The sequence below is a fragment of the Mustelus asterias genome, chromosome 8, assembly GCF_964213995.1.
Source record: "Mustelus asterias chromosome 8, sMusAst1.hap1.1, whole genome shotgun sequence".
Classification (NCBI taxonomy): Eukaryota; Metazoa; Chordata; class Chondrichthyes; order Carcharhiniformes; family Triakidae; genus Mustelus; species Mustelus asterias.
In genome coordinates this window covers 92,893,135-92,919,465 of record NC_135808.1, presented here as the reverse complement: position 1 = coordinate 92,919,465, position 26,331 = coordinate 92,893,135, and the positions used below count along the sequence as shown (strand labels likewise).

The following is a 26,331-nucleotide window of genomic DNA, read 5'->3' as shown; positions in this document are numbered from 1 at the left end:
AAAACATTTGCCAATAATAGGAAGGAAAGGTCAAATGCTATTTTCCAGTATATTTGTTCAGTGTTTGCGTTTGGGTGTTATAATAAAATCAGTGCACCATACAAACTGCTGCATTTCTTTTAGGTAATGAACCTACTATTGCAAATAACTAGTAAAATTTCAGAGAACAGGAGAAATGCCAATGGATACTTTACATCTGTGGTCTGTAACATGTATTGTGCTGTGCTCAGACAGAACAACATGTCGCAGTGAATTAATGCAATTTCTAATTTCAATGGTGTTAACTTTTGATTGGTTCTTACTCTGCACAAACGTAATCAACTTGAGTTAACCTACATGATATTCTATGAAAGTTGTAGTATTTCAGATTTTTGCCACACATGCCTTACGCATCTGAATGAAATTTTGTTCATAATCTCCTAATTTTACATCTGCTTTGAATGTTAAGAAGACCAGCAGTTCTTTGAGAATGACTTAAATTTAAAACTACAAATATTTAACTCCCTCCATGGTCTCATCCCTCCCTATTCTTGCAATTTCCATTCACTCTGTATTTTCCCTAAACTTACCATTTCCTGACTCTGGCCTTCTGTATGTTCACTCTTCTGTCTGCCCACTCGGGAGAATTTTCCCGACCCGCCTGCCATGGGAATCGTAGGTCCGTTGATTTTCCGGTTTTGGGACGAACATGGCCGGAAAATCCCACCCACTGTCTCTTCAACCTGGTATTCTTTCCCTGATCCCTTCTGCCTCCAACCTCTATCCTTTCCTTTCATGCCCTCCATAAAGCCCAGCCCTTTGGTCAAACTTTCGGGAACTCTCTAATATTCCTTTTGGCTTGGCAGCCACTGTTTGCCCCTTGAAACCTTTTTCTACATTAAGTGTGCCTTTTAGTGCAAAATGTTTTTAGAACTTGTGAATGCTGCTGACATGCTCTCAAAGTCAGGGGGGAAAGGTGGGGCTGCCTTGACCGCCATTGAAAAAGCTGAGGAACCTAAAAAAACCCAGATGATCTAAGTTCATTCTAAATTGGGTGTTCCCTCCAGCAGAATTGTGCCACAGTTCCTCTGTGTCTCCACACAAAATTGGTGAAGATCTCAACCACATGTAAATATCAATAACATAATGCACATTGAGAAAATTTGGAATTTAAATTCTGTTATGTTATCAATACTGAGTTCATATCAATGAAACTGTTTTTATGCAGATAATTGAGGGCGATATCTGTGAGCTGGGCCCTGGAGTGCTGAATGCAGTAGATCTGGATGTACCTCGTGATACGCTGATATTCTCTGTGATTAGACCCCCTGCCCATGGAGAGCTCCTGAACGGCATCTACGGAAATGATATTGCCACATACAGACAGATGAATGCTGAAGTTCTACGTGATCTGAGAGTACATAGCTTTAGCATGGATGAACTCAAACAAGGTCTGTATACTGTGTGCTACAGATGTCCTCTGCTGGACACCAAATATTACTGCATAGCACAAGATCTGCTCCTCTACGGCAAGCTTGCGTGTTCTTAAAGGGGGAAAATGTGCTTCAGTCCCTATTGGAGTCCTGGCATGAACAAAATAAATGTCATAGTAAAGCAGAAAAATGATTTTGGAATTACTTTGTCCATAACTTGTTTTAGGGCTTTCTAAATAAAATTTCCAGATGATTATTTATCAGGAACAGTTGAGGACCTACTGATTAGGAGTATCCTATTTTACTATTTATTTGTTGCTGCAACAGCATCTCATATAATGAGCAATGGCTGCCTGAGGCAGTACTGTCAAATAATAGACATTGCTGGGTCATCATGGATTTATGACCTCCTTGGGGACTAACTGATGCAGTTGGTGCTAACAGAGTATTTATCTCATTAGAGCAGTGATTCTCAAACTTTTCATCCATGGACCAGGACAAAAGACCATGTGGATCGCCTGTGGAGAGATAGAGGGGGCGATTCTCCCATCCCACTGTGGTGGGCCGGGAGAATCACGTGTGGGCCGATTCACGGGATTCACGCATGCGTTCCCACTAGAATCTCCCACCCCATAAGCTCAATTTCACTCCGGCGGGGTTCAGACTAGCTCCCCACTTTAAACTAGTGGGAGACCCCGCTGGATTGAAGGGGGGGTGCAATCGGGGCCCCCAAGGGGGTCAGGCGGTGGTGTCCCCTGGCATGTGCACCCTGGCAGTGCCAGCCTAGGGGCACCTTAGCATTGCCCAATGGGCATGGGGCAGTGCCAACGGTGTGGGGCCTATGGACGGGGCTTATGGGTGATCAGTGGGGTGGGGGGTCCCGCTTTCACTCTGTATTGGGATTGGTCGGGGCTGGAGGGAGGCCAGCGATCGGGGCAGGCTGGGGTGTGGGGGGTGGTCTGCTGGGGGGGTCTGCCTCCTGTGAGGGGGGGTGTTTACCAGGGATCATCACTGTTGGGGAGGGCTGGAGATCGGGGCGCTCCAGGATGGGAGGGGAGTTGGAGCTGGCCCGGGAATGGTCGGGGGGGCCGCGATCAGGCCATGGGAGTGTGGAGGGGCACCCTTGCAGGAGTCCTGGGCTGGTGAGCAATCGTGCTGGCCAGCAAAGTGCAGGCTGACAATTTGGGGCCACTGCGCATGTGCAGAGTTCCGGAGCTGTCAGACTCTGGCGTGAACAGCCCCCCCGAGCTTTTCATGATATTCCCGATTGCGGCCTCTGCATTGCACAGAACGTGGAAAATCCTCGTCTGAACTCCCACTGAAAAAACAATCAACACAGTTGTTAGCACTGCTGCCTCACAGCGCCAGGGACCCAGGTTCGATTCCTGGCTTGGGTCACTGTCTGAGTGGAGTTTGCACGTTCTCCCCGTGTCTGCATGGGTTTCCTCCGGGTGCTCCGGTTTCCTCCCATATTCTGAAAGACATGCTGGTTAGATGCATTGACCCGAACAGGTGCCGGACTGTGGCGACGAGGGGAATTTCACAGTAACTTCATTGCAGTGTGAATGTAAGCCTTACTTGTGACTAATAAACATTAAACAATCATGATTTACACTAGTTTTCTCACCAATTCAGCATTTAGAACGTTTTTGGGAAAATCGCCCACAGAGAGTCTGAGAGATCAAGAAAAACTACATTTTCCTCTTCCATATGTACATAAATGATAACTGACAGTGAATGACTTTTTTGGTTTTCAGTTCTTCTGCATCTCCATAAGGATTGTGACTGGTGTTAGCGCCCAATGTCAGATATCTGAGCCAACTGGTCATTTTATATCTGAGCCACGACGTTGAACTTTCACATGTTGTTCCACAGGAGAAGACACTGCTATAGGACCCAATCCTATTCTCATTTGACACCCTCTTAGATGCACTTTTCACCAGTGTCATTGGATCGTTGGTCATTCTTCCTCCCTGCCTAGCCCAAGGAAGCCGTGACTAATTACAGCTCCCTCTGATTAATATCAGCTGACTCAATACAGACCATTGGGCAGCACGGTGGCACAGTGGTTAGCATTGCTGCCTCACGGTGCCAGGGATCCGGGTTCAATTCAAGCCTTGGGGGATTGTCCTGTGTGGAGTTTGCACATTCTCCCCATCTCTGCGTGGGTTTCCTCCAGATGCTCCGGTTTCCTTCCACTGTCCAAAGATATGCAGGTTAGGTGAATTGGGCATGTTAAATTGCTCCATAGTGTCCCAAAATGTGTAGGTTAGGGGGATTAATGGGATAAATGCGTGGGGTTTAGGGAATGGGGCAGGAGAGGGCCTGAGTAAGATGCTCTGTCGGAGAGTCAGCACTGATTTGATGGGCTGAATGGCCTCCTGCTCTGTAGCGATTCTTTGATTCTATAACCAGGGATCAAACCTGAAATGGAGTGGCTTCCACAGCTCAATTCCACACTGAATAGTCCATTTGCTAACTGAGTATCAGGAAACCAGAAGCAAGTATTATCATTAAGCAAAATCTTAGGTAATTATCTGGAAGCTAGAGTATTTTGATTCTGCTGTCTTCTAAAGGTTGTTTTTAATCGTGCATGCATGATACGCATGCTCATAAATAGGATTACATAGAATATACAGCACAGAAACAGGCCATTTGGTTCAAATAGTCCAAGGATCTGTTTGTGCTCCATGCAAGACTCCTCTCATCTCTTCTCATCTAAGTATATCAATGTAACCATCTATTCATTTCTCCCTCAAATGCTTGTCTAGCTTCCCCTTAAATATATTTATGTTATTTGTTTTGTCCACTCTCTGGTACTGAGTTCCACACTCTAACCACTCCTCACTAAAAAAGTTGCTTCTGAATTCTCTGTTGGACTTCTTGGCCACTGTCATATATTGATGGTATCTTGTTATGCACTTCTCCACTAGATGAGATAGTCTCTCTGTATCCATTCTGTTCAAACTTTTCAGAATGTTAAAAACTTTGATTCGGTCACCTAGCCTGCCAATTCTTTCCTGACATGGATACCCATGCATTTTTGATATCACACTTGCAAATCTTCTCTGCTCTCCAGTGTATCTCTATCCTTTATATAATATGGCAACTAGAACTTCAGGTCGTACACTCTCCTGAGGAACAACTGCAGTGATGTCCTGGAGCTGCAGTTGCTCATTGTGGGGAAAATGATCAAAGGCCTTTTGAAAGTCCAGACAAAATCTATTGCATTACCATTTTTTACTCTCCCTGTTACCTCCTCTAAAAATTCAATATTTCCTTCAAATTATTCATTCACAGGATGTGGGCTTCACTGGTTAGGTCAGCATTCATTGCCCATCCATAATTGCCCTGGAGAAGGTGGTGGTGAGCGGCCTTCTTGAACCGCTGCAGTCCATGAGGTGTAGATACATCCACAGTGCTGTTAGGGAGGGAGTTCCAGGATTTTGACCCCAGCGACAGTGAGGGGACAGCGATATATTTCCAAGTCAGGATGGTGAGTGGCTTGGAGGGGAACTTCCAAGTGGTGATGTTCCCATGTATCTGCTGCCCTTGTCCTTCCAGATGGTTGTGGTCTCGGATTTGGAAGGTGCTGTCTAAGGAACCTTGGTGAGTCCCTGCTGTGCATCTTGTAGATGGTACACACAGCTGCTACTGTGTGTCAATGGTGGAGCGAGTGAATGTTTGTGGAAGGAATGCCCTGTCAAGTGGGTGCTTTGTATCATCTGTAAATTTAGAGATAATACTTCAAATACCCGCTTCTGAATCATTAATATATAATGTGGTTATTGCTGTGTAAGTGCCACTTGATAGCACTGTTAACGACCCCTTCCATCACTTTATGGATGATTGGGAGTCGATCAATAGGGCGCTTATTGGCTTGGATTTGTCCTGTTTTTTGTGTACAGGATATACCTGGGCAATTTTCTACTTTGCTGGGTAGATGCCAGAGTGGTAAGTTCTGGAGCACAAGTCTTCTGTGCTATTTTTGAAATATTATCAGGGCCCATAGCCTTTGCAGTATCTAGTGCCTTTAGTCATTTCTTGATAACATGTGGAATGAATCGAATTGGCTGAAGACTGATACCTATGATACTGGGGACCACTGGAGGAGGCAGTGATGAATCACCTACTTGGCACTTCTGGCTGAAGATTGTATCAAATGCTCTAGCCTTATCTTTTGCACTGGTGTGCTGGGCTCCATTATTGAGGAGGGGGATATTTGTGGAGCCTCCTCCTCCGGTGAGTTGTTTAATTATTCACCATCATGTGGCCGGACTGCAGAGCTTAGATCTGATCCACTGGTTGTGGGATTGCTTAGCTCTGTCTATTACTTGCTACTTAAGCTGTTTGGCATGCAAGTAGACCTGTGTTGTAGCTTTACCAGGTTGACACCTCATTTTTAGGTATGCCCAGTGCTGCTCCTGTCATGCCCTCCTGTACACTTCGTCGAACTATGGTTGATCCTCTGGCTGTTGATAATGGCAGAGTGGGGGAAATGCCAGGCCATGAAGTTACAGATTGTTTGAAGTCTATCCCATTTAGCATGATGGTAGTGCCACACAACACAATGGAGGGTATCCTCAATGTGAAGACAGAACTTGGTCTACACAAGGTGGTCACTCCCACAGATACTGTCATGGACAAATACATCTGTGGCAGGTAGACCGGTGAAGATGAGGTCATGTATGTTTTTCCCTCACCAACTGCTGCTGACTAGTCTAGCAGGTACATCCTTTAGAACTTGGTCAGTTCTGTCAGTAGTGGTGCTACCAAGCCACTCTTGGTGATGGACATTGAAGTCCCTCACCCAAAGTACATTCTGTGTCTTTGCCGTGTCAGTACTTCCTCCAAGTGTTCTTCAACATGGAGGACAACTGATTCAGCAGCTGATAGATGAGGTACTTGGTGGTATGTGGTAATCAGCAAGAGGTTTTCCTGGCTACGTTTGACCTGGTGCCATGAGACGGCATAGGTCCAAAGTCGATGTTGAGGTCAACCAAGATATTCCCTTTTGAAATCTGGAATGCTGATTACTTGTCATTATATTTCCCATTTCTAAATCTTCCTCTATTCTCTTCCTGAGTAAGGATGCCATTATTTTTCCTGCCACTGCTGACTGGTCTATAATTCCCTGAACATCTTCTGTCTCCCTTCTCAAATATAGGAATTACATTAACTATCCACCAGTTCTCTGGCAATACACTTTTTTCTCATAACTTATTAAATATGAGTATCATAGAATCATAGAAACCCTACAGTACAGAAAGAGGCCATTCGGCCCATCGAGTCTGCACCGACCACAATCCCACCCATATCCCTACAATACTAATGCCTCTGCTATCTCTTGCCTGGAGTCTTTTAAAATATGATGTGGAGATGCCAGCGTTGGACTGGGGTAAACACAATAAGAAGTCCAACAGCACCAGGTTAAAGTCCAACAGGTTTATTTGGTAGCAAAAGCCACTGGCTTTCGGAACAGGCTGTTCCTTCGTCAGGTGGGTGGCTTGAGAACTCCCACCCACCTGATGAAGGAACGACCTGTTCTGAAAGCTAGTGGCTTTTGCTACCAAATAAACCTGTTGGACTTTAACCTGGTGGTGTTAGACGTCTTACTGTCTTTTAAAATACACAGATGCAATCCATCCAGACCAGAGCCTTTGTCCTTTTTGAGTTTGTTAAATTTGTTCGATACATTTGTGTTTATTTACTTTAAATGCAATTAACTCATTCATACATACTTATGTACTCATGGGATCCAGGGTGAGATAGCTAAATGGATACAAAATTGGCTTGATGACAGAAGCCAGAGGGTGATTGTGGAGGATTGTTTTTCAAACTGGAGACCTGTGACCAGCGGTGTGCCTCAGGGATCGGTGCTGGGTCCACTGTTGCTTGTCATTATATTAATGATTTGGATGAGAATATAGGAGGCATGGTTAATAAGTTTGCAGATGACACGAAGATTGGTGGCATACTGGATAGTGAAGAAGGTTATCTTGGATTGCAATGGGATCTTGATCAATTGGGCCAGTGGACTGACAGATGGAGTTTAATTTAGATAAATACGAGGAGATGCATTTTGGTAGATTGAACCAGGGCAGGACTTACTCAGTTAATGGTAGGGTGTTGGGGAGAATTACAGAACAAAGAGATCTTGGGGTACATGTTCATAGCTTCTGAAAGTGGAGTCACAGGTGGATAGAGTGGTGAAGAAGGCACTCAGCATGCTTGGTTTCATTGGTCAGAAAATTGAATACAGGAATTGGGACGTCTTGTTGAAGTTGTATAAGACATTGGTAAGGCCACACTTGGAATACGATGTACAGTCACCCTATTATAGAAAGGATATTATTAAACTAGAAAGAGTGCAGAAAAGATTTACTAGGATGCTACCAGGACTTGATGGTTTGAGTTATAAGGAGAGGCTGGATAGACTGGGACTTTTTTCTCTGGAGCATAGAAGGCTGAGGGGTGATCTTATAGAGGTCTATAAAATAATGAGGGGCATAGATCAGCTAGATAGTCAATATCTTTTCCCAAAGGTAGGGGAGTCTAAAACTAGAGGGCATAGGTTTAAGGTGAGGAGAGAGAGATACAAAAGGGTCCAGAGTGGCGATTTGTTCACACAGAGGGTGGTGAGTGTCTGGAACAAGCTGCCAGCGGTGGTAGTAGAGGTGGGTACAATTTTGTCTTTTAAAAAGCATTTAGACAGTTACATGGATAAGATGGGTATAGAGGGATTGTGGGCCAAATGCGGGCAATTGAACTAGCTTAGGCGTTTAAAAAAAAAAGGTGGCATGGACAAGTTGGGCCGAAGGGCCTGTTTCCATGTTGTAAACCTCTATGACTCATACATACATACAATCCCTACAGTGAAGAAAGAAGCCATCCACCCATCGAGTCTGCACCGACTCATCTCATCATTTAATGTCATGGCTATCTGTTCTATCTCTCCGATAAATACTGCAGCAAAATAATTATTTATATTTCTTCCCTCTTTCTATCATTACCTGTGATATTATCCTGTATATCCCTTAATGGTCCTATTTCTATCACAGCCTGGCTTTTTTATTGATGTGCCCATAAAATATTTTGTTTCATTCTCCTTAATAATTTACTTTCATTGATCCTCTTTGACTTCCTAACTTTTTTAGACTTCTCTCCTAATATCTTTGTATTCTCTCTTGTCATGTCCCTGATTATCAGTATGGTGAGGTGTTTTTTTTAATTTGTTCATGGGACATGGACATCGCTGTCTGGGTCTGCATTCATTGTCCATCCCTAATTACCCTTGAGTGGGCAGTTAAGAGTCAAGCACATTGCTGTGGTCTGTAGTCACATGTAGGCCAGACCGGGTAAGGATGGCAATTGGGTTTTTACAACAATCAACCATGGTTTCATGGTCGTCATTTGACTTTTAATTCCAAATTTTTATTTAACTCAAATTTCGCCATCTGCAGTGGCAAGATTTGAACCCAGGTCCACATAGCATTGCCCTGGGTCTCTGGATTACTAGTCCAGTGACAATACCACTATCTACCACCATCTACCATAGATAGCCAATCAGAGAGAGCTATTGAGTTGTGTCTGGGTATTCTATCAAAATGAGAATGAGAAAATGAGCAAGTGTGTTTGTAATCTTGCTCAGGAAAGAAATTGGGCTCAACGCAGAACAAAGAGGTTAGAAAACCTCTAAATGTCATTCAAGATTTCCACTTGAGTGATATCAGGTCCCTCTTTGAAATGTATGATTAATATAAAAAGAGGAAACACAGGTCCTACTGCTTTTTCACAATTATTACACTTTCCTGGATCTTTAATCCAATTACTGTATGAGTGTCCATGATACATTTCAAAGATGGAGATTAAGGATCAGTCCTTTAACAGTGGACCAAAATACATACTCCAAGTATCATGTTCTCCATTTGAATCTTTCTCTATAGATACCGATGTAGATCGGTTAAGAAACAGTTTCAGCTGAAGGTAGGTCAATAAGTTACACCACTATATCTCGAACCTGAAATGTCGAAGGATATTTTCTCCCCAATCTCATTCATTGAATTCTCAGCATCACAAACATTCCCCATAACAAGAGGCAGATTAGAGGATAGCTAATGCCACTCCAATATTCAAAAAGGGAGGTAAAGAGAAAACAAGGAATTATAGACTAGTAAGCCTAACATTGGTAGTGGAGAAAATTCTCTATTCCATTATCAAGGACTTTATAGCGGAGCATTTAGAAAGCAGTGGCAGGATCAGAGAGACTCAGCATAGATTTATGAAGGGGAAATCATGCTTTACAAGTCTATTGGAATTCTTTGACGATGTAACGAGCAGAGTTGACAAGGGGGAGCCAGTCGATGTAGTATATTTGGACTTTCAGAAAGTCCCGTATAAAAGATTATTGCGCAAGATTAAAGCGCATGGGATTGGGGGAAGTGTATTGATGGACAGAAAACTGGTTGGCAGAGAGGAAACAAAAAGTAGGAATTAATGGGTCCTTTTCAAATTGGAAGGCAATAACTAGTGGGGTGCCACAGGGATCAGTGCTCGGACCCCAGCTATTCACAATATAAATGATTTGGATGAGGGACAAAATGTAATATCTCAAATTTTTCAGATGATATCAAGTTGGGTGGGAGGGTGAGCTGTGACGAGGATGCAGAGATCCTTCAGAATGATCTGGACAGGTTGGGTGAGTGGGAAAATTAATGGCAGATGCAATATAATTTGGATAAATGTGAGGTTATTCACTTTGGAAGCAAAAACAAGAAGGCAGATTACTACCTGAATGGCTGTAAATTGGGAGAGGGGTGTGTGCAACGGGACCTGGGTGTCCTTGTGCACCAGTCACTGAAGGTAAGCATACAGGTGCAGCAGGTGGTAAAGAAGGCAAATGCTATGTTGGCCTTCATTGCAAGAGGTTTCGAGTACAGGAGCAGGGATGTGTTGCTGCAATTATACAGGGTCTTGGTGAGGCCACACCTAGAATATTGTGTGCAGTTTTGGTCTCCTTTTCTGAGGAAGAATGTCCTTGCTCTCAAGGGAGTGCACTGAAGGTTTACCAGGTTGATTCCGGGGAATAAGGTTGAAAGAGTGCAGAGAAGGTTCACAAGGATGTTGCCGGGACTTGAGAAGCTGAGTTACAGAGAGAGATTGAATAGGTTGGGACTTTATTCCCTGGAGCGTAGAAGATTGAGGGGAGATTTGATAGAGGTGTATAAGATTTTGATGGTATAGATAGAGTGAATGCAAGCAGGCTTTTTCCGCTGAGGCTAGGGGAGAAAAAAATCAGAGGGCATGGGTTAAGGGTGAAAGGAGATAAGTTTAAAGGGAATATTAGGGGGGGCTTCTTCACGCAGAGAGTGGTGGGAGTGTGGAATGAGCTGCCGGATAAAGTGGTAAATGCACTTTTAACATTTAAGAAAAACTTGGACGGGTTCATGGATGAGAGGGGTGTGGAGAGATATGGTCCAAGTGCAGGTCAGTGGGACTAGGCAAAAAATGGTTCGGCACAGACAAGAAGGGCCAAAGGCCTGTTTCTGAGCTGTAATTTTCTATGGTTCTATGGTTCTATGACGGGACTGATGTATGAGGAGAGATTGACTAGGTTAGGATTGTTTTTGCTGGAGTTCAGACGAATGAAGGGGGATCTCATAGAGACTTATAAAATTCTAACAGGACTAGACAGGATAGGTGCAGGGAGGATGTCCCTGATGCTGGGCGTGTCCAGAATCAGGGGTCACAATTTGAGGATTCGGGGTAGACCATTTGGAGACATTTCTTCACCCATAAAGTGGTGAGCCTGTGGAATTCATTACCACAGGAAGTAGTTGATACCAAAACATTGAATGTATTCAAAAGGTGGCTAGATACAGCACTTGGGACGAATGGGATCAAAGGTTATGTGGAGAAAGCAGGATTAGGCTATTGAGTTGGACGATCACCCATGATCGTGATGAATGGCAGAGCAGGTTCGAAGGGCCAAATGGCCTCCTTCTGCTCCTATCTTCTATGTTTCTATGCGTACAGGTGAACCGGCCCTGTTGTCTAGTAGATGCAAAGAAAGTCTTCGTTCTGGTTCTTCCCCATGAAGTGGGATGTTTCTAAATGATTCTCAGCATTAACAGTCAACCAACATATCTAAAATCAGAAACTCAATACAGGCAAAATGTGCAAATAATCATGCTGCCTCCCAGTTAATATTTCTTGGTTCTTCATAATTATATTACTTATAACAAATTGGCTTGTGTTATAGGTAATACCAAACTGAAGGGACTTAAGTCTGAATAGGTACGAGAGAACCTAAGAATGAGCTAGATTAAATGTGTGTGGGTGCAACAGTGACAGATGAAATTAAAATAGAGAAGTCTAAGGCACGAAGGAAGAAAAGATGGGTGTCATACATAATAAATGGTGTTAGAATGTTTTGGATGAAGTTCAAAGGGAATAAGGGATACTCACAGGTTCCTGGAAAGCTCAAGATGTGAGATGCACAAAAGTGGATACAATGGAGGGTAAAACTGAAGGACTGTGGAAGCAAACAATCTTTCAGATAGGTAAAACCTCTGAATGGAAAAATTGTGATTGCCATAAAACAGCCAACAGAAAAAATGTTGGGGCAGGACAAGTAATTTGTGGGCAAATGATAGAGTGGTTCACGATCCGAGCTTACATTTTGATGGATGGTGAAATGGAGGTTAATTAAGTGGATTTCAGCAATGTTGCCCTGTTTGATATTCTAAAGTATCCTGCCCATAACAGAGCAAAGCAGCTTTCTTGACACAAGACATTAGCCAAAGTTAGTGCCAGGGCAGTGCCTGAAATTGGATGATGGACAGTAAGAAAGTTGCGAAGATAAAGTTACCCAATTGTGCCATTTCCCAGGTCAATTCTCAGAGTATCTCAATATCACTGTAGAAGACCGTGGTAAATTCTTCCCATGGTCCAAATGTGGCCAAGGGCTCACCCAACCAAGTGTTGTCGATTCTGAAAAGGTTTCTGGATTCTCCCAAAAAAATTCTAACTGTCGAATTTGTGTAAAAACTAGAGTAAATCCTATTTCTTCTTTTAGTGGAATTTTCAAAATGAATCCTCCACACTCTGTTTACTGCAGAGTGCACAAGTGAGAATCATGATAAATATCCGGGGATGGGGCCTATTCTCACTGTAGAGAACAGCAGGATAGTGCTGAGTGGGCCACTGCATATGCACTGATCTGTGAGAGCGGAGATTGGCACATGCGCAGTAGTTTGATTTGATTTGATTCATTATTGTCACATGTATTAATATACAGTGAAAAGTATTGTTTCTTACATGCTATACAGACAAAACATACCGTTCATAGACAAGGAAACGAGAGAGTGCAGAATGTAGTGTTACAATCATAGCTAGGGTGTAGAGAAAGATCAACTTAATGCAAGGTAAGTCCATTCAAAAGTCTGACAGCAGCAGGGAAGAAGCTGTTCTTGAGTCGGTTGGTACGTGACCTCAGACTTTTGTATCTTTTTCCCGAAGGAAGAAGGTGGAAGAGAGGATGTCCGGGGTCCGTGGGATCCTTAATTACGCTGGATGCTTTGCCGAGGCATCGGGAAGTGTAGACAGAGTCAATGGATGAGAGGCTGGTTTGCGTGATGGATTAGGCTACATTCACGACCTTTTGTAGTTTCTTGCGGTCTTGGGCAGAGCAGGAGCCATGCCAAGCTGTGATACAACCAGAATGAATGCCTTCTATGGTGCATCTGTAAAAGTTGGTGAGAGTCGTAGCTGACATGCCAAATTTCCTTAGTCTTCTGAGAAAGTAGAGGCGTTGGTGGGCTTTCCTAACTATAGTGTCGGCATGGGGGGACCAGGAAGGTTGTTGGTGATCTGGACACTAAAACCTTGAAGCTATCGACCCTTTCTACTTCGTCCCCATTGATGTAGACAGGGGCATGTTCTCCTTTAGGCTTCCTGAAGTCAATGACACTCTCCTTCATTTTGTTGACATTGAGAGAGAGATTATTGTTGCCACACCAGTTCACCAGATTCTCTATCTCATTCCTGTACTCTGTCTCGTCATTGTTTGAGATCTGACCCACTACGGTGGTATCGTCAGCAAACTTGAAAATCGAATTGGAGGGGAATTTGGCCGCACAGTCATAGGTGTACAAGGAGTATAGTAGGGGGCTGAGAACACAGCCTTGTGGGGTACCGGTGTTGAGGATGATCATGGAGGAGGTGTTGTTGCCTATTTTTACTGATTATGGTCTGTGAATTAGGAAGTTCAGGATCCAGTCGCAGAGGGAGGTACCGAGGCCCAGGCCACAGAGTTTGGAGATGAGTTTTGTAGGAATAATAGTGTTGAAGGCTGAGCTGTAGTCAATAAATAGGAGCCTGACATAGGTGTGCTTGTTATCTAGTCTTGCATTGCCGACCCCCATTACTGCTCCTCTGACTCCCCGCACCCCCTGATCGCTGGTCTCCCAGATGTGCCTGGGCCAAGCTCAACCCCCCATCCCTGGGCCATCTAAACCTTCACCCCCCCTACCTCCCGACAGTCCCAATCTCCCCGAGCCCCCTCCCAACATAGTCTCGACCCTCCACCAGTAGCCCTGACCGCTCCACGCAGCCCCAGCCCCTGCAGCAGGCCAGCCCCCCACCCCCACCCCGATGGCCAGCCCCGATCGCTGTCCATCTTCCCTCTGTCATCAATTCTGACAGCAGAGTGGCAGCTGGACCCCCCACTGCCACCGATCTCCCCCCACTTAGGCTCTGCCCACAATAGGCCCCGCCCCCTCTATCCCTACCCCCTTGGCACTGCCTGGAGGGCAGTGCCAAGGTGCCCCCTGGGCATTGCCACTTTGCCTCTTGGGTAATACCAGGGGGCCAGACTGGCACTGCCAGGCTGGTAAAGCCCAGAGAGCACACCCCATACCCCCGATACCCCAGGGGGCCTCCATGGCCTCCCTTCACTCCAGTGGGGTCGGGCCACCAGCTTCCTGTTAGTGGAGAGCTGTTGTATACCGCACTGAAGTGAAACACTTCTGGTGGGGGTTGAGAGGATAGCGGGCCCGGAGACTTCAGCTGGAGATGCGCGGAGGCCATGGTGCCCAGCGGGGAGTCCACTACACGGCCTCCACTTATGTCTCCTAGCCCGTTGCGCTGCTGAAGCAGCACAGCAGACTGGGGAGAATCACCCTCTACATTGCTCCCTTTTTTTCAGCAATCAATGCATGAAGGGGTAGTCAGTCTCACAGAGCAAGAGCATGTTCCCGACTTAATTTCACTGGAAGAAATTGAATAAGGGGATGTGTTGATCGAAGGTCCCTATAATTATTGCACTCAGAGTCAGGCACCCACACTTCGTGCTTTGCTGTTGCCTTTTGTTGGGAGTATTGACTGTCTTTTGCAGCAACTTTTACAAGTGACATAACTCTCAACTAATTGTTTCAAAAGATGTCTGACAGGTGAGAGCAGAATAAAATCAAACTGTAACGTCTGAGTATCTAACTCCTGGGACAGGTTTTGCATAAGCCCTTACCTTTGTGACCTTAGTTAATTGAACCACCCCATATATATTTTCATCATGTTCGTACATAAGGATGTTGCAATGTTTTAATGAAGTGATCTGTACTTTTTCAGGGTCCTTCGTATTGTTATAAGTGATGTATATATTTTATTAGGAAAATGTGAGTATCTTTTATTAATCAGGTAGCAACAGGACATTTAGAAAAGCAATACAATCAAGCACAGTCAACGTGTTAACAAAAATAGTGTTCAACAAATTTATTAGAGCTCTTTGAGGATGTAACAGGCAGGGTGGATAAAGGGGAATCAGTCGTTATAATGTATCAGGATTTCCAAAAGGCATTTGATCAGGTTCCGGGGTGGGCGAGGCTCACAGAACGGCATTCCCCGTTGGCCTTGGGCAGGCGAGGTGGTAAAATTCCGGTACTTAGCTCTCTTTTCTCTCCCTACAGGTGTTGCCAGACCAGCTGAGTTTTTCTACCGTTCTCTGTTTTTGTCTCAGATTCTAGCATCCGCAGTATTTTGCTTATTCAAGGATTATGGAGGTCAGGCAGGAAAGTAGAGTTAAGACCACAATCAGATCAGCCATGATTTTACTGAATGGTAAAACAGGCTTTTTGGGCTGAATGGACTACTTTCGCTCCTATTTCTCTGATCTTATGATCTTTGCAGGATGTTCTGCATTTTTATAAGTTGAATTAATTTCATAAGCTAGTTGTAACACTTTCTTTTTCAGGTATGAAGCTCATGTACCTGCATGATGACACAGAAACCCTGAAGGATAGTTTTACCATTCAGCTGACAGATGGCAAGCACATAGTACCAGGAATTGTACATGTCCATATTATATCGGTCAATGATGAGAAGCCAGTTGTTTTAATGTAAGCTTGAATTCTTTGGCATAGGATCCACTATATGAATCCTTGTATGGTATATTATAAATACAAAGCATTGAGTGAGCAGGATTTTGTGGGTGGGAGGATGGGCAGGGGGAGTTGTGTGGTTAATAGGCTGCTTTGTGAAGTTTTATTTGGTTTTACACTTGAATGTTTTGTGAAAGACCCAAGTTCAATTAATGTCCCTATAAGTGTTTGCCTTGAGGACTATCATCACTACTTAAAGCTCATATTATGGGACAAATGTTTCACAAGTATTAGTTACTTGATTAATTTATCTGTGACTGTGTTTCATAAATCTTATTCGAAATGTAGAACTCATTCAAAATAAAGACATGAGGGAGGATTATTACTGAGGAGATAAATTATTCAAGCCTTGTGATGCTGTTGAGTTAGGGAGTGGTATTAAAGTGCAGTGTAATTTGTAATTTCTAAAACAAGCTCAACCACCACTGCTCACCAGTTACATCCTAATTTCATGTACTTATGCTCAAATTGCAAATTTCAGTTATCCACTTGGTTCAACAATTAAATGAATTCCATGGTGTGGAGCTTGGCAATCTAGACCAGGAAACAGAGTTGGCTGATTTCAGCTGGGGTAGTCAAAACGTTGATTGATACAACTTCTTTCAGCGCTCCTCAGCGAGGGAGAGGAAAATGTGCTGAGCTTCCCATTCTGTGACTGCGTTCCAGTGACACTTGCTGACAGATGCATGTGCACTGATGTTTTGCGAGCACAGAATTAGGCCTGGTTATGACACTTCCATAGCTTAATAGGCAGGAATCAATTTCTAAGCTCATTCATTGGAAGATTTAATGTCCAGCAAACATGGAACTGCAAAACACAAATCATACTGAATTGCAAGGTCCTCTGCTTACCCTGAGACCAGAGACTTATTGAATTGGGAAAGTGTGCTCAATTCCTCTTGTGGACGATGCAGACTCGATGGGATGAATGGCCTCCTTCTGCAGTGTAGGGATTCTATGATTCAATATAATGTCTATTACAGGAATATTAGATAAAATATTTATGAAGATGGGCTGACAATAAACAGAATGAACAGTACTCTTAGAATTATTATGTATTGCTACCTTGCTGCAGGTAAAGCCTGTTTTACATTGTACCATTTTATCGGAAGTTCCAGTTTTACGGAATGAAAGCAATGGGGTTGCAAACTAAGTGTCATGCATGCTGTGGCACTGGCTGCTCCCTGTACTGCTGTTCTCTGATTCTTCCATCTGCCACAATAATGTATAAAATCTATTATTCTGATTACACAATCATATACAGTAGGCTACGTATTTGTTAATGAAGGAAAAGCGCAAGCCTACATGTCTTGTTTTTCAATGTTATTAGTACCTTTGTGTATTTTGCTACAATTCTAAGGGTGAAATACACAATACCCATTTTAAGGAAAATCCTCTTTATGGAATGAACTTGGTCCTGACCCATTTCATAACAAGGGGACTTACCTGTACATTCATTCTCAGACTACAGAAATACGACCAAAATGAAAGTTGTGCGTAGGATCAATAATTGCTCTTTATCTATTCAGAAACACTGGCTTGGAAGTGGAAGTGGGAGAAAACAAGGTGATTTCCAGTGTAGCATTAGAAGCTGAAGACAAAGACACACCACGGTTCAAGCTTTACTACATTATCAATACTGTGCCCATGTTTGGATGGTTGCAGTTAAAGGTAAGAACTGACAAAACCTTCCATGATTTTCCCATTTGTCAAAGGAGTTCAGAGAAGTGATTCCTGGCTTTAAATAACTGCACAGTAAAGAACTGAGATTAATCTCTTCAGAAAAGTATGGGTCATTAATCATTCATGGAAAATTATTTTTAAATAGTAGTGAGACCTCGGGAGAAGAATTCCTCTGCTCCTTTGACACAGTGATATAAGTGACTTATTTAAGTTGATAAGATTCCCTACGGTCAGTAGTCCCAGCCCAATTATAAACATGTTCAAGAGGAAAGGCATGTTAGAATGTTGGAAATAGGAACTAGAGACAATCTGCATGAATCACATGAACCCCATTATAATGTGGCTGCACACTGAGACCAAAGCAATTGTTCTCCCTTTGGAATCTAATATGACAGACTTGGGAATGCAAGACAAAAAATTCCAACTGTACCATAGTGTGGCTGTAAGAGTGGAACTTCTGCTTGCCATCTTGTCCTCACCTTCATCTTGTCTCAAATTCCACATGCGGAGTTATAACTATTTGTTGGTGAGTACCTGTGCCAGTAACAGCACGACAGAAGCACTTCCACACCAGCTGTGGCACAGAGGCACCTCACCAGTAAAGTAGCCAGAGATTTGTGGGGATTGAGTAGTATTACTTGGGTCTGCAGGTTATCTTGTAAAATAGCACCTTTGGAAAAGACAAGAAACAATGGTCCTATCTGTCTGCTCATGTGGATCTGGAGAATGTTTTGAAGAACTGATCGTCCCCTCAGTGTCCTGACCAACATTAATCCCTCAAACAACACTGTAAATGCAGAATAATTGGTAACATGTCATTGCTGTATGGTGTCCACCCGCATGTTGGTCACAACAGAATTTGCTTATAGACCATAAGACGTAGGAGCAGAAGTAGTCCTATCGAGTCTGCTCTGCTGTTCAATGAGATCATGGCTGATCTGAAAGAATCCTCAACTTCACATTCCCGCCTAATCCCCATAACCGTTAATTCCCTTACTGATTAAAACACATCTGTCTCAGCCTTGAACATACTTAACGAACCAGCCTCTACAGCCCTTTGCGGTAAAGAAGACCACGGATTCGCCACCTTCTGAGTGAAGAAATAAGCCCTAATTCTTAGATTATGCCCTCTGGTCCTAGACACTACCACAAGAGGAAACATCAGTGAAATCTTACCCGAAAATGACTGAGTGTTGGTTCCAGTGAGAGAAATGATGTTTCTCTGAGAAACGGGCCAGTTTTCTCTCCAGATCTTCCCACACTATGGGCAGGCCTTTCCAGCCACGCTCGCTCCAAAACCGAAAAATCCTGCCTGAGGTCAGCGGAACTTCCCATTGTCCACCCCCACCCGCTACAATTCCTGTGGGAAGCGGGACGGGGGAAATTCCACCCATGTCACAAAAAAGCAGCTGGGCGTGTTTCGCACTGTCATGTAGGAAGGGGGGCCTCAACATGCTGGCAAATCCTGTCTGCACTGAGATCGAGGAACCATGTTTAAGAGGCGCCCCGATCAGACCAAACAGTAACAAGGGGCAGAGCCGGGGGCATTGCCAGAGCACTGCCTGGGTCCATGTGGGGATCCCCTCAGGGGACTATATTTAACTTTGCGCCCCCGGAGGGATCCCCATGACAGGTTCATGTCTGGGTGAACCTGTTGTCATGTCGGCACAGTGTGAAAATACAGCGGAGGATCACTATCTGGTGGACGGGGTCATTAATCATTAGCTAATATATTAAAATGAATGTAAATTAGATTCACGCCTATGATATGGGCATGAACCTGATTACTTCACTGGCAAGGGGCAGTGAAAATCTGAACTCATGGTCTCACCAGCAAGATTTGGGATTTCCAAGTTTCATGCATCTTGTGCCCTTCACCAGCATTGCCGTTGTTGGTGAACACGGACTCAAGATCGCCCGCATCCTCTCGGCACCTACCCTGCCAAGCCCCCTGAGAATCCTATATGTCTGGCAAGGTATCTAGAGGGGATGGGTGTGCAGGCAGTGCTATGTTCCTCTTACACTATGTTTGAGGTGAGGGACGACGTCAGTGTCCCTGCTGATTACACCTGTGGGAAGTGCACCCATCTGCAGCTCCTCCAAAACCGTGTTAGGGAACTGGAGCTGGAGTTGGATGAACTTAGGATCATTAGGGAAGCAGAGGTGGCCATAGACAGAAGCTTTAGGAAGACAGTTACTCCGAGGAATGAAAACAGATGGGTGACGGTGAGAGGGGCTGGGAGGAAGCAGTCCGTGCAGGGATCCCCTGTGGTCATTCCCCTTAGCAACAAGTATTCCGCTTTGGATACGGTTGAGGGGGATGACATACCAGTGGTGAGCCGCAGCGAGAGAATCTCCAGCACTGTGTCCGTCTCTGTGGCTCGGGAGGGTAAGGGGCAGAGCGGGAGGGCAATAGTTATTGGGGACTTGTTAGTTAGAGGGATAGATAGGAGGTTCTCTGGCAGCAAAAGAGACTCACGGATGGTATGTTGCCTACCGGATGCCAAGGTCCGTGACGTCTCAGACCGTGTTTTCCGGATTCTGAAGGGGGAGGGGAAACAGTCACAAGTCGTGGTACACATTGGTACCAACGACATAGGTAAGAGAAGGGACGGGGATTTAAAGCAGGAATTTCTGGAGCTGGGCTGGAAGCTGAGAGCCAAGACAAAACATGTGGTCATCTCTGGTACGTTGCCGGTGCCACGTGATAGCGAGTTGAGGAACAGGGAGAGAGAGTAGTTAAACATGTGGTTGCAGGGATGGTGTAGGAGGGAGGGTTTCAGATACGTGAATAATTGGAACACATTCTGGGGAAGGTGGGACCTGTACAAACAGGACGGGGTGCACCTGAACCAGAGGGGCACCAATATCCTGGGAGGGAAATTTGATATGGCTCTTCAGGGGGGTTTAAACTAATTTGTCAGGGGAGTGGGAAAAGGAGCTGTAGTCCAGAAGTCAGTGAGGGTGGTGAGGTATTGGGGAAGGTATCGGGGTCAAGGGTGGGTACCGGTAGACAGGAAGGTGGGTTGAAGTGTGTCTACTTCAATGCAAGGAGCATCCGGAACAAGGTAGATGAACTTGGGGCATGGATTGGTACTTGGGACTACGATGTTGTGGCCATTACGGAGACGTGGGTAGAACAAGGACAGGAATGGGTGTTGGATGTTCCGGGGTATAGATGTTTCAGTAAGTGTAGGGAAGCTGGTAAAAGAGGTGGAGGAGTGGCATTGTTAATCAAGGATAGTTTAACGGCTGCGGAAAGGCACTTCGAGGGGGATCTGCACACTGAGGTAATATGGGCTGAGGTTAGAAATAGGAAAGGAGCGGTCACGTTGTTAGGAGTTTACTATAGGCCCCCAAATAGTAATAGAGATGTGGAGGAAGAAATTGCTAGGCAGATTATGGATATGTGTGGGGGTCACAGGGTAGTTGTCATGGGGGACTTTAACTTTCCAAATATTGATTGGAACCTTTGTAGGTCAAATAGTTCGGATGGGACAGTTTTTGTGCAGTGTGTGCAGGAGGGTTTCCTGACACAATATGTGGATAGGCCAACAAGAGGTGAGGCCACATTGGATTTGGTACTGGGAAATGAACCGGGCCAAGTGTTAGATTTGGTTGTGGGAGAGCACTTTGGAGATAGTGACCACAATTCGGTGTCTTTTGTTATTGCAATGGAGAGGGATAGGGCCGTTCGGCAGGGCAAGGTTTACAATTGGGGGAGAGGTAATTATGATGCGATTAGGCAAGAATTAGAGGGCATAAGTTGGGAACAGAAACTGTCAGGGAAAGGAACTAATGAAAAGTGGAACTTTTTCAAGGAACAAATACTGGGTGTCCTTGATAGGTATGTCCGTCAGGCAGGGAGGAAATGGCCGAGTGAAGGAACCATGGTTCACGAAAGAGGTGGAATGTCTTGTGAAAAGGAAGAGGGAAGCTTATGTAGGGATGAGGAAACAAGGTTCAGATGGCTCGATTGAGGGTTACAAGTTAGCAAGGAATGAGCTGAAAAAGGGGCTTAGGAGAGCCAGGAGGGGACATGAGAAGTCCTTGGCGGGTCGGATCAAGGAAAACCCCAAGGCTTTTTACTCTTATGTGAGGAATAAAAGAATGACCAGGGTGAGGTTAGGGCCGGTCAAGGACAGTAGTGGGAACTTGTGCATGGAATCAGTAGAGATAGGCGAGGTGATGAATGAATACTTTTCTTCAGTGTTCACCAAGGAGAGGGGCCATGTTTTTGAGGAAGAGAAGGTGTTACAGGCTAATAGGCTGGAGGAAATAGATGTTCGGAGGGAGGATGTCCTGGCAGTTTTGAATAAACTGAAGGTCGATAAGTCCCCTGGGCCTGATGAAATATATCCTAGGATTCTTTGGGAGGCAAGGGATGAGATTGCAGAGCCTATGGCTTTGATCTTTGGTCCTCGCTGTCCATGGGGACAGTGCCAGAGGACTGGAGAGTGGCGAATGTTGTTCCTCTGTTTAAGAAAGGGAATAGAAATGACCCTGGTAATTATAGACCGGCTAGTCTTACTTCGGTGGTTGGTAAATTGATGGAAAAGGTCCTTAGGGATGGGTTTTACGACCATTTAGAAAGATGCGGATTAATCCGGGATAGTCAGCATGGATTCGTGAAGGGCAAGTCGTGCCTCACAAATTTGATTGAATTTTTTGAGGAGGTAACTAAGTGTTTTGATGAAGGTAGGGCAGTTGATGTCATATACATGGATTTTAGTAAGGCGTTTGATAAGGTCCCCCATGGTCGGCTTATGATAAAAGTGAGGAGGTGTGGGATAGAGGGAAAGTTGGCCGATTGGATAGGTAACTGGCTGTCTGATCGAAGACAGAGAGTGGTGGTGGATGGAAAATTTTCGGATTGGAGGCAGGTTGCTAGCGGAGTGCCACAGGGATCAGTGCTTGGTCCTCTGCTCTTTGTGATTTTTATTAATGACTTAGAGGAGGGGGCTGAAGGGTGGATCAGTAAATTTGCTGATGACACCAAGATTGGTGGAGTAGTGGATGAAGTGGAGGGCTGTTGTAGGCTGCAAAGAGACATAGATAGGATGCAAAGCTGGGCTGAAAAATGGCAAATGGAGTTTAACCCTAATAAATGTGAGGTGATTCATTTTGGTCGGACTAATTTAAATGTGGATTACAGGTTCAAAGGTAGGGTTCTGAAGACTGTGGAGGAACAGAGAGATCTTGGGGTCCATATCCACAGATCTCTAAAGGTTGCCACTCAAGTGGATAGAGCTGTGAAGAAGGCATATAGTGTGTTAGCTTTTATTAACAGGGGGTTGGAGTTTAAGAGCCGTGGGGCTATGCTGCAACTGTACAGGACCTTGGTGAGACCACATTTGGAATATTGTGTGCAGTTCTGGTCACCTCACTATCAGAAGGATGTGGAAGCGCTGGAAAGAGTGCAGAGGAGATTTACCAGGATGCTGCCTGGTTTGGAGGGTAGGTCTTATGAGGAAAGGTTGAGGGAGCTAGGGCTGTTCTCTCTGGAGCGGAGGAGGCTGAGGGGAGACTTAATAGAGGTTTATAAAATGATGAAGGGGATAGATAGAGTGAATGTTCAAAGACTATTTCCTCGGGTGGATGGAGCTATTACAAGGGGGCATAACTATAGGGTTCGTGGTGGGAGATCTAGGAAGGATATCAGAGGTAGGTTCTTTACGCAGAGAGTGGTTGGGGTGTGGAATGGACTGCCTGCAGTGATAGTGGAGTCAGACACTTTAGGAACATTTAAGCGGTTATTGGATAGACACATGGAGCACACCAGGATGATAGGGAGTGGGATAACTTGATCTTGGTTTCAGATAAAGCTCGGCACAACATCATGGGCCGAAGGGCCTGTTCTGTGCTGTACTGTTCTATGTTCTATGTCTCAATAAGATCACCTCTCAATCTTCTAAACTCCACTGAGTACAGTCGCTACATACTTAACCTCTTCTCATCAAAAAATCCCTCCATACCCGGGTTCAACCTAGTGACCCTTCTCTGGCCTGTCTCTAACACCAGAATATCTTTCCTTAGATAAGTGGACCAAAACTGTTCACAGTATTCCAGGCGTTGTCCAACTCGTGTCTTGCATAATTTTAGCAAGACTTCCCTATTTTTATACTTCCTTCTCTTTGAAATGAAGACCAACATTGTACTTGCCTTCCCAATTACTGGATAAACTTGCATGCAAGCTTTTTGTGATTTATGCACAAGGACCCCCAAATTCCTCTGCCGCAGTTTTCTGCAGTCTTTTTCCATTTAAATATACTCAGCTCCTTTATTCTTCCTATCAAAGTGCATAATTTCACATTTTTCTACATTATATTCCATCTGCTATGTTTTTGTCCACTCAAGAAACCTGTAGAATCTCTCTGTAGAATCTTTGTATCATCCTCACCACTTGCCTTCCCATTTATTTTTGTGCCATCCACAAACCTGGCAATGGAACATTCACTTAGAATCATAGAATCCCTACAATGCAAAGGAGGCCATTTGGCCCATCGAGTCTGTACTGACTCTCTGAAAGAGCATCCCACCCAGGTCCTATCCCCATAACCCCTCATATTTACCCCATTAATTCCCCGAAAATTGGGGCATCTTGACAAGTACATGAATGAGATGGGAATAGAGGGATATGGTACCCGGAAGCGTAAGGGGTTTTAGTTAAGTCGGACAGCATGGTCGGCGCAGGCTTGGAGGGCTGAAGGGCCTGTTCCTGTGCTGTAATTTTCTTTGTTCTTTGAAAACCTATACATCTTGGGACACTAAGGGGTAGTTTAGCATGGCGAATCCACCTAACCTGCACATCGTTGGACTGTGGTGGAGGAAAGCCATGCAGATACAGGCAGAACGTGCAAACTCCACACAGTCACCGCAGGCCAGAATTGAACCCGGATCACTGGCGCTGTGAGGCAACAGTGCTAACCACTGTGACACCGTGCCATCCTTATCCAAGTCATTACATTTGTAGATAATTGTGGCCCTGTGGAATTCCACTAGTTACGCATTGCCACCCTGTGTCAGTCTTCTATCAGCTCGCCAATCCTCTATCCATGCTAATATATCACTCCCAACACCATGGGCTCATATTATTAAGTAGTCTTTTGTGCGGTACCTTATCAAACACCTCTTGGAAATCCTAGTATATTACATCTTCTGGTTCCCCTTTATCTATCCTGCTCATTACCACCTCAAAGAATTCTGATAAATTTGTCAGGCATGATTTCCCCTTCATGAAGCCATGCTGACTCTGTTTGATTATGTTATGCATTTTTTCTATTACATCCTTTATAATGGACTCTCATATTTTCCCAATAACAAAAGTTAAGCTAACTGGCCTACAGTTATTTGGTTTTTTTTTGTTTCCTTCCCTTTTTGAATAAAGGTGTTACATGGGCAGTTTCCCGATTCTCTGGGACTTTTCCAGAATTTCAGGATTCTTGGACGATTACTACCAGTGCATGTATTATCTCTGTAGCTACTTCTTTTAATATCCTGGGGTGCAATCCATCAGGTCCAGGGGAGTTATCAGCCTTTAACCCCATTAGTTTCCCTAGTACTTTTTCTCTAGTGAAAATTATTGTATTTATTTCCTCTCCCCCACTCCCTTCTGCCCCTTGATTTAGTATTTTTGAAATATTGGTGTCTTCCACTGTGAAGACTGATGCAAAGTATTTGTTTAACTCCTCTGCCATTTCCTGATTCCCCATTATTATTTCCCCAGCCTCATTCTCTAAGAAGCCTATGTTCACTTTAGCCTCTCTCTTCCTTGTTATATTTTTAAAGAAGCTCTTGCTGTCCATTTTTATATTAATTGCGAGTTTACCATCTGGATTATTTTTTGGTCAACTTTTGTTGGTTTTTAAAACTTTCCTAATCCTCTGGCTTACCGCTAATCTTTGCCACACTAAGGCCAGAATTCTCTGGCCATTCACGTCAGCGGGGTTGTCCAGTCTCGCCATCAGCAGAGTTTTGCAGTGGTGTGGGGTGACATCAGTGGCAGCTGCGGGATCAGAGAATCCTGTCGCTGGTGACCAGCAAACCATCTTCCACCATCGGGAAACACACGGTTGGGAAGCCGGAGACTCTGGCATATGCTGGCATTTAACTTCCTGTTCTGTCTAAATGCCACAATGCCATCAGTGCCACAGTGGAATTGATCCATATGGGAAATGATCCATGACCTGCAACTCTTCCCTGATAACTGCTCCACATGTTCCCTGATGTGATATGGTGAACTTAGTGATAGAAAACCAATTAAAGCAAAGGTTGAGGACTTACGTGGGCTGAGCAACATAACATGACTCCAGCACTTCTTTGTTTAACGATGTTGTATTAACATGTTATATTTAATCTCTCGAAACAGACTGAATTTGAATGGATTCATCTATATTCGGGCATGAACTATAGTCAAGACGACATAGACATGAACCGAATCTGGTATCTACACACCACCATTGTGGGGTCAAAAGGTCAGGACAGCTTTCGCTTCCATGTTACAGATGGGGATAACTCCTCACCTTCACAGAATTTTTATATATCCCTAAAAAACGTGAAGAAAGGTGAGTAAATTATAATTCCGGACAAATCCCTTTATGCGGCTTAATTTTAAAATATATCAGCTTTATGCATATATGTTTGGCATAGAATTGTCAAAAGGGCATAGTGGAAAAATTATCTGTTTGAAAACCAAAAAGATCTGGCATGATGCTTTTGAGAGCATCATTGCTATGTGTATTTGGGAAAATTTACAAGTATGCAACACGATGTCTTTCCTCTATCTTGCCCTTGCAGGGGAA

The 26,331-nt window shown here is 44.4% G+C and overlaps 1 protein-coding gene across 1 annotated transcript in view; it reads left to right on the top strand.

Moving 5' to 3' along the window:
* frem1b (Fras1 related extracellular matrix 1b) overlaps positions 1-26,331 on the top strand; it is a 229,439-nt gene that overhangs the window by 138,161 nt on the left and 64,947 nt on the right. Inside the window, exons 20-23 of the mRNA XM_078219385.1 lie at positions 1,208-1,430; positions 15,661-15,805; positions 17,377-17,518; positions 25,899-26,094. Coding sequence (XP_078075511.1) covers positions 1,208-1,430; positions 15,661-15,805; positions 17,377-17,518; positions 25,899-26,094 — 706 coding nt within the window. The remainder of the gene's footprint in view (positions 1-1,207; positions 1,431-15,660; positions 15,806-17,376; positions 17,519-25,898; positions 26,095-26,331) is intronic.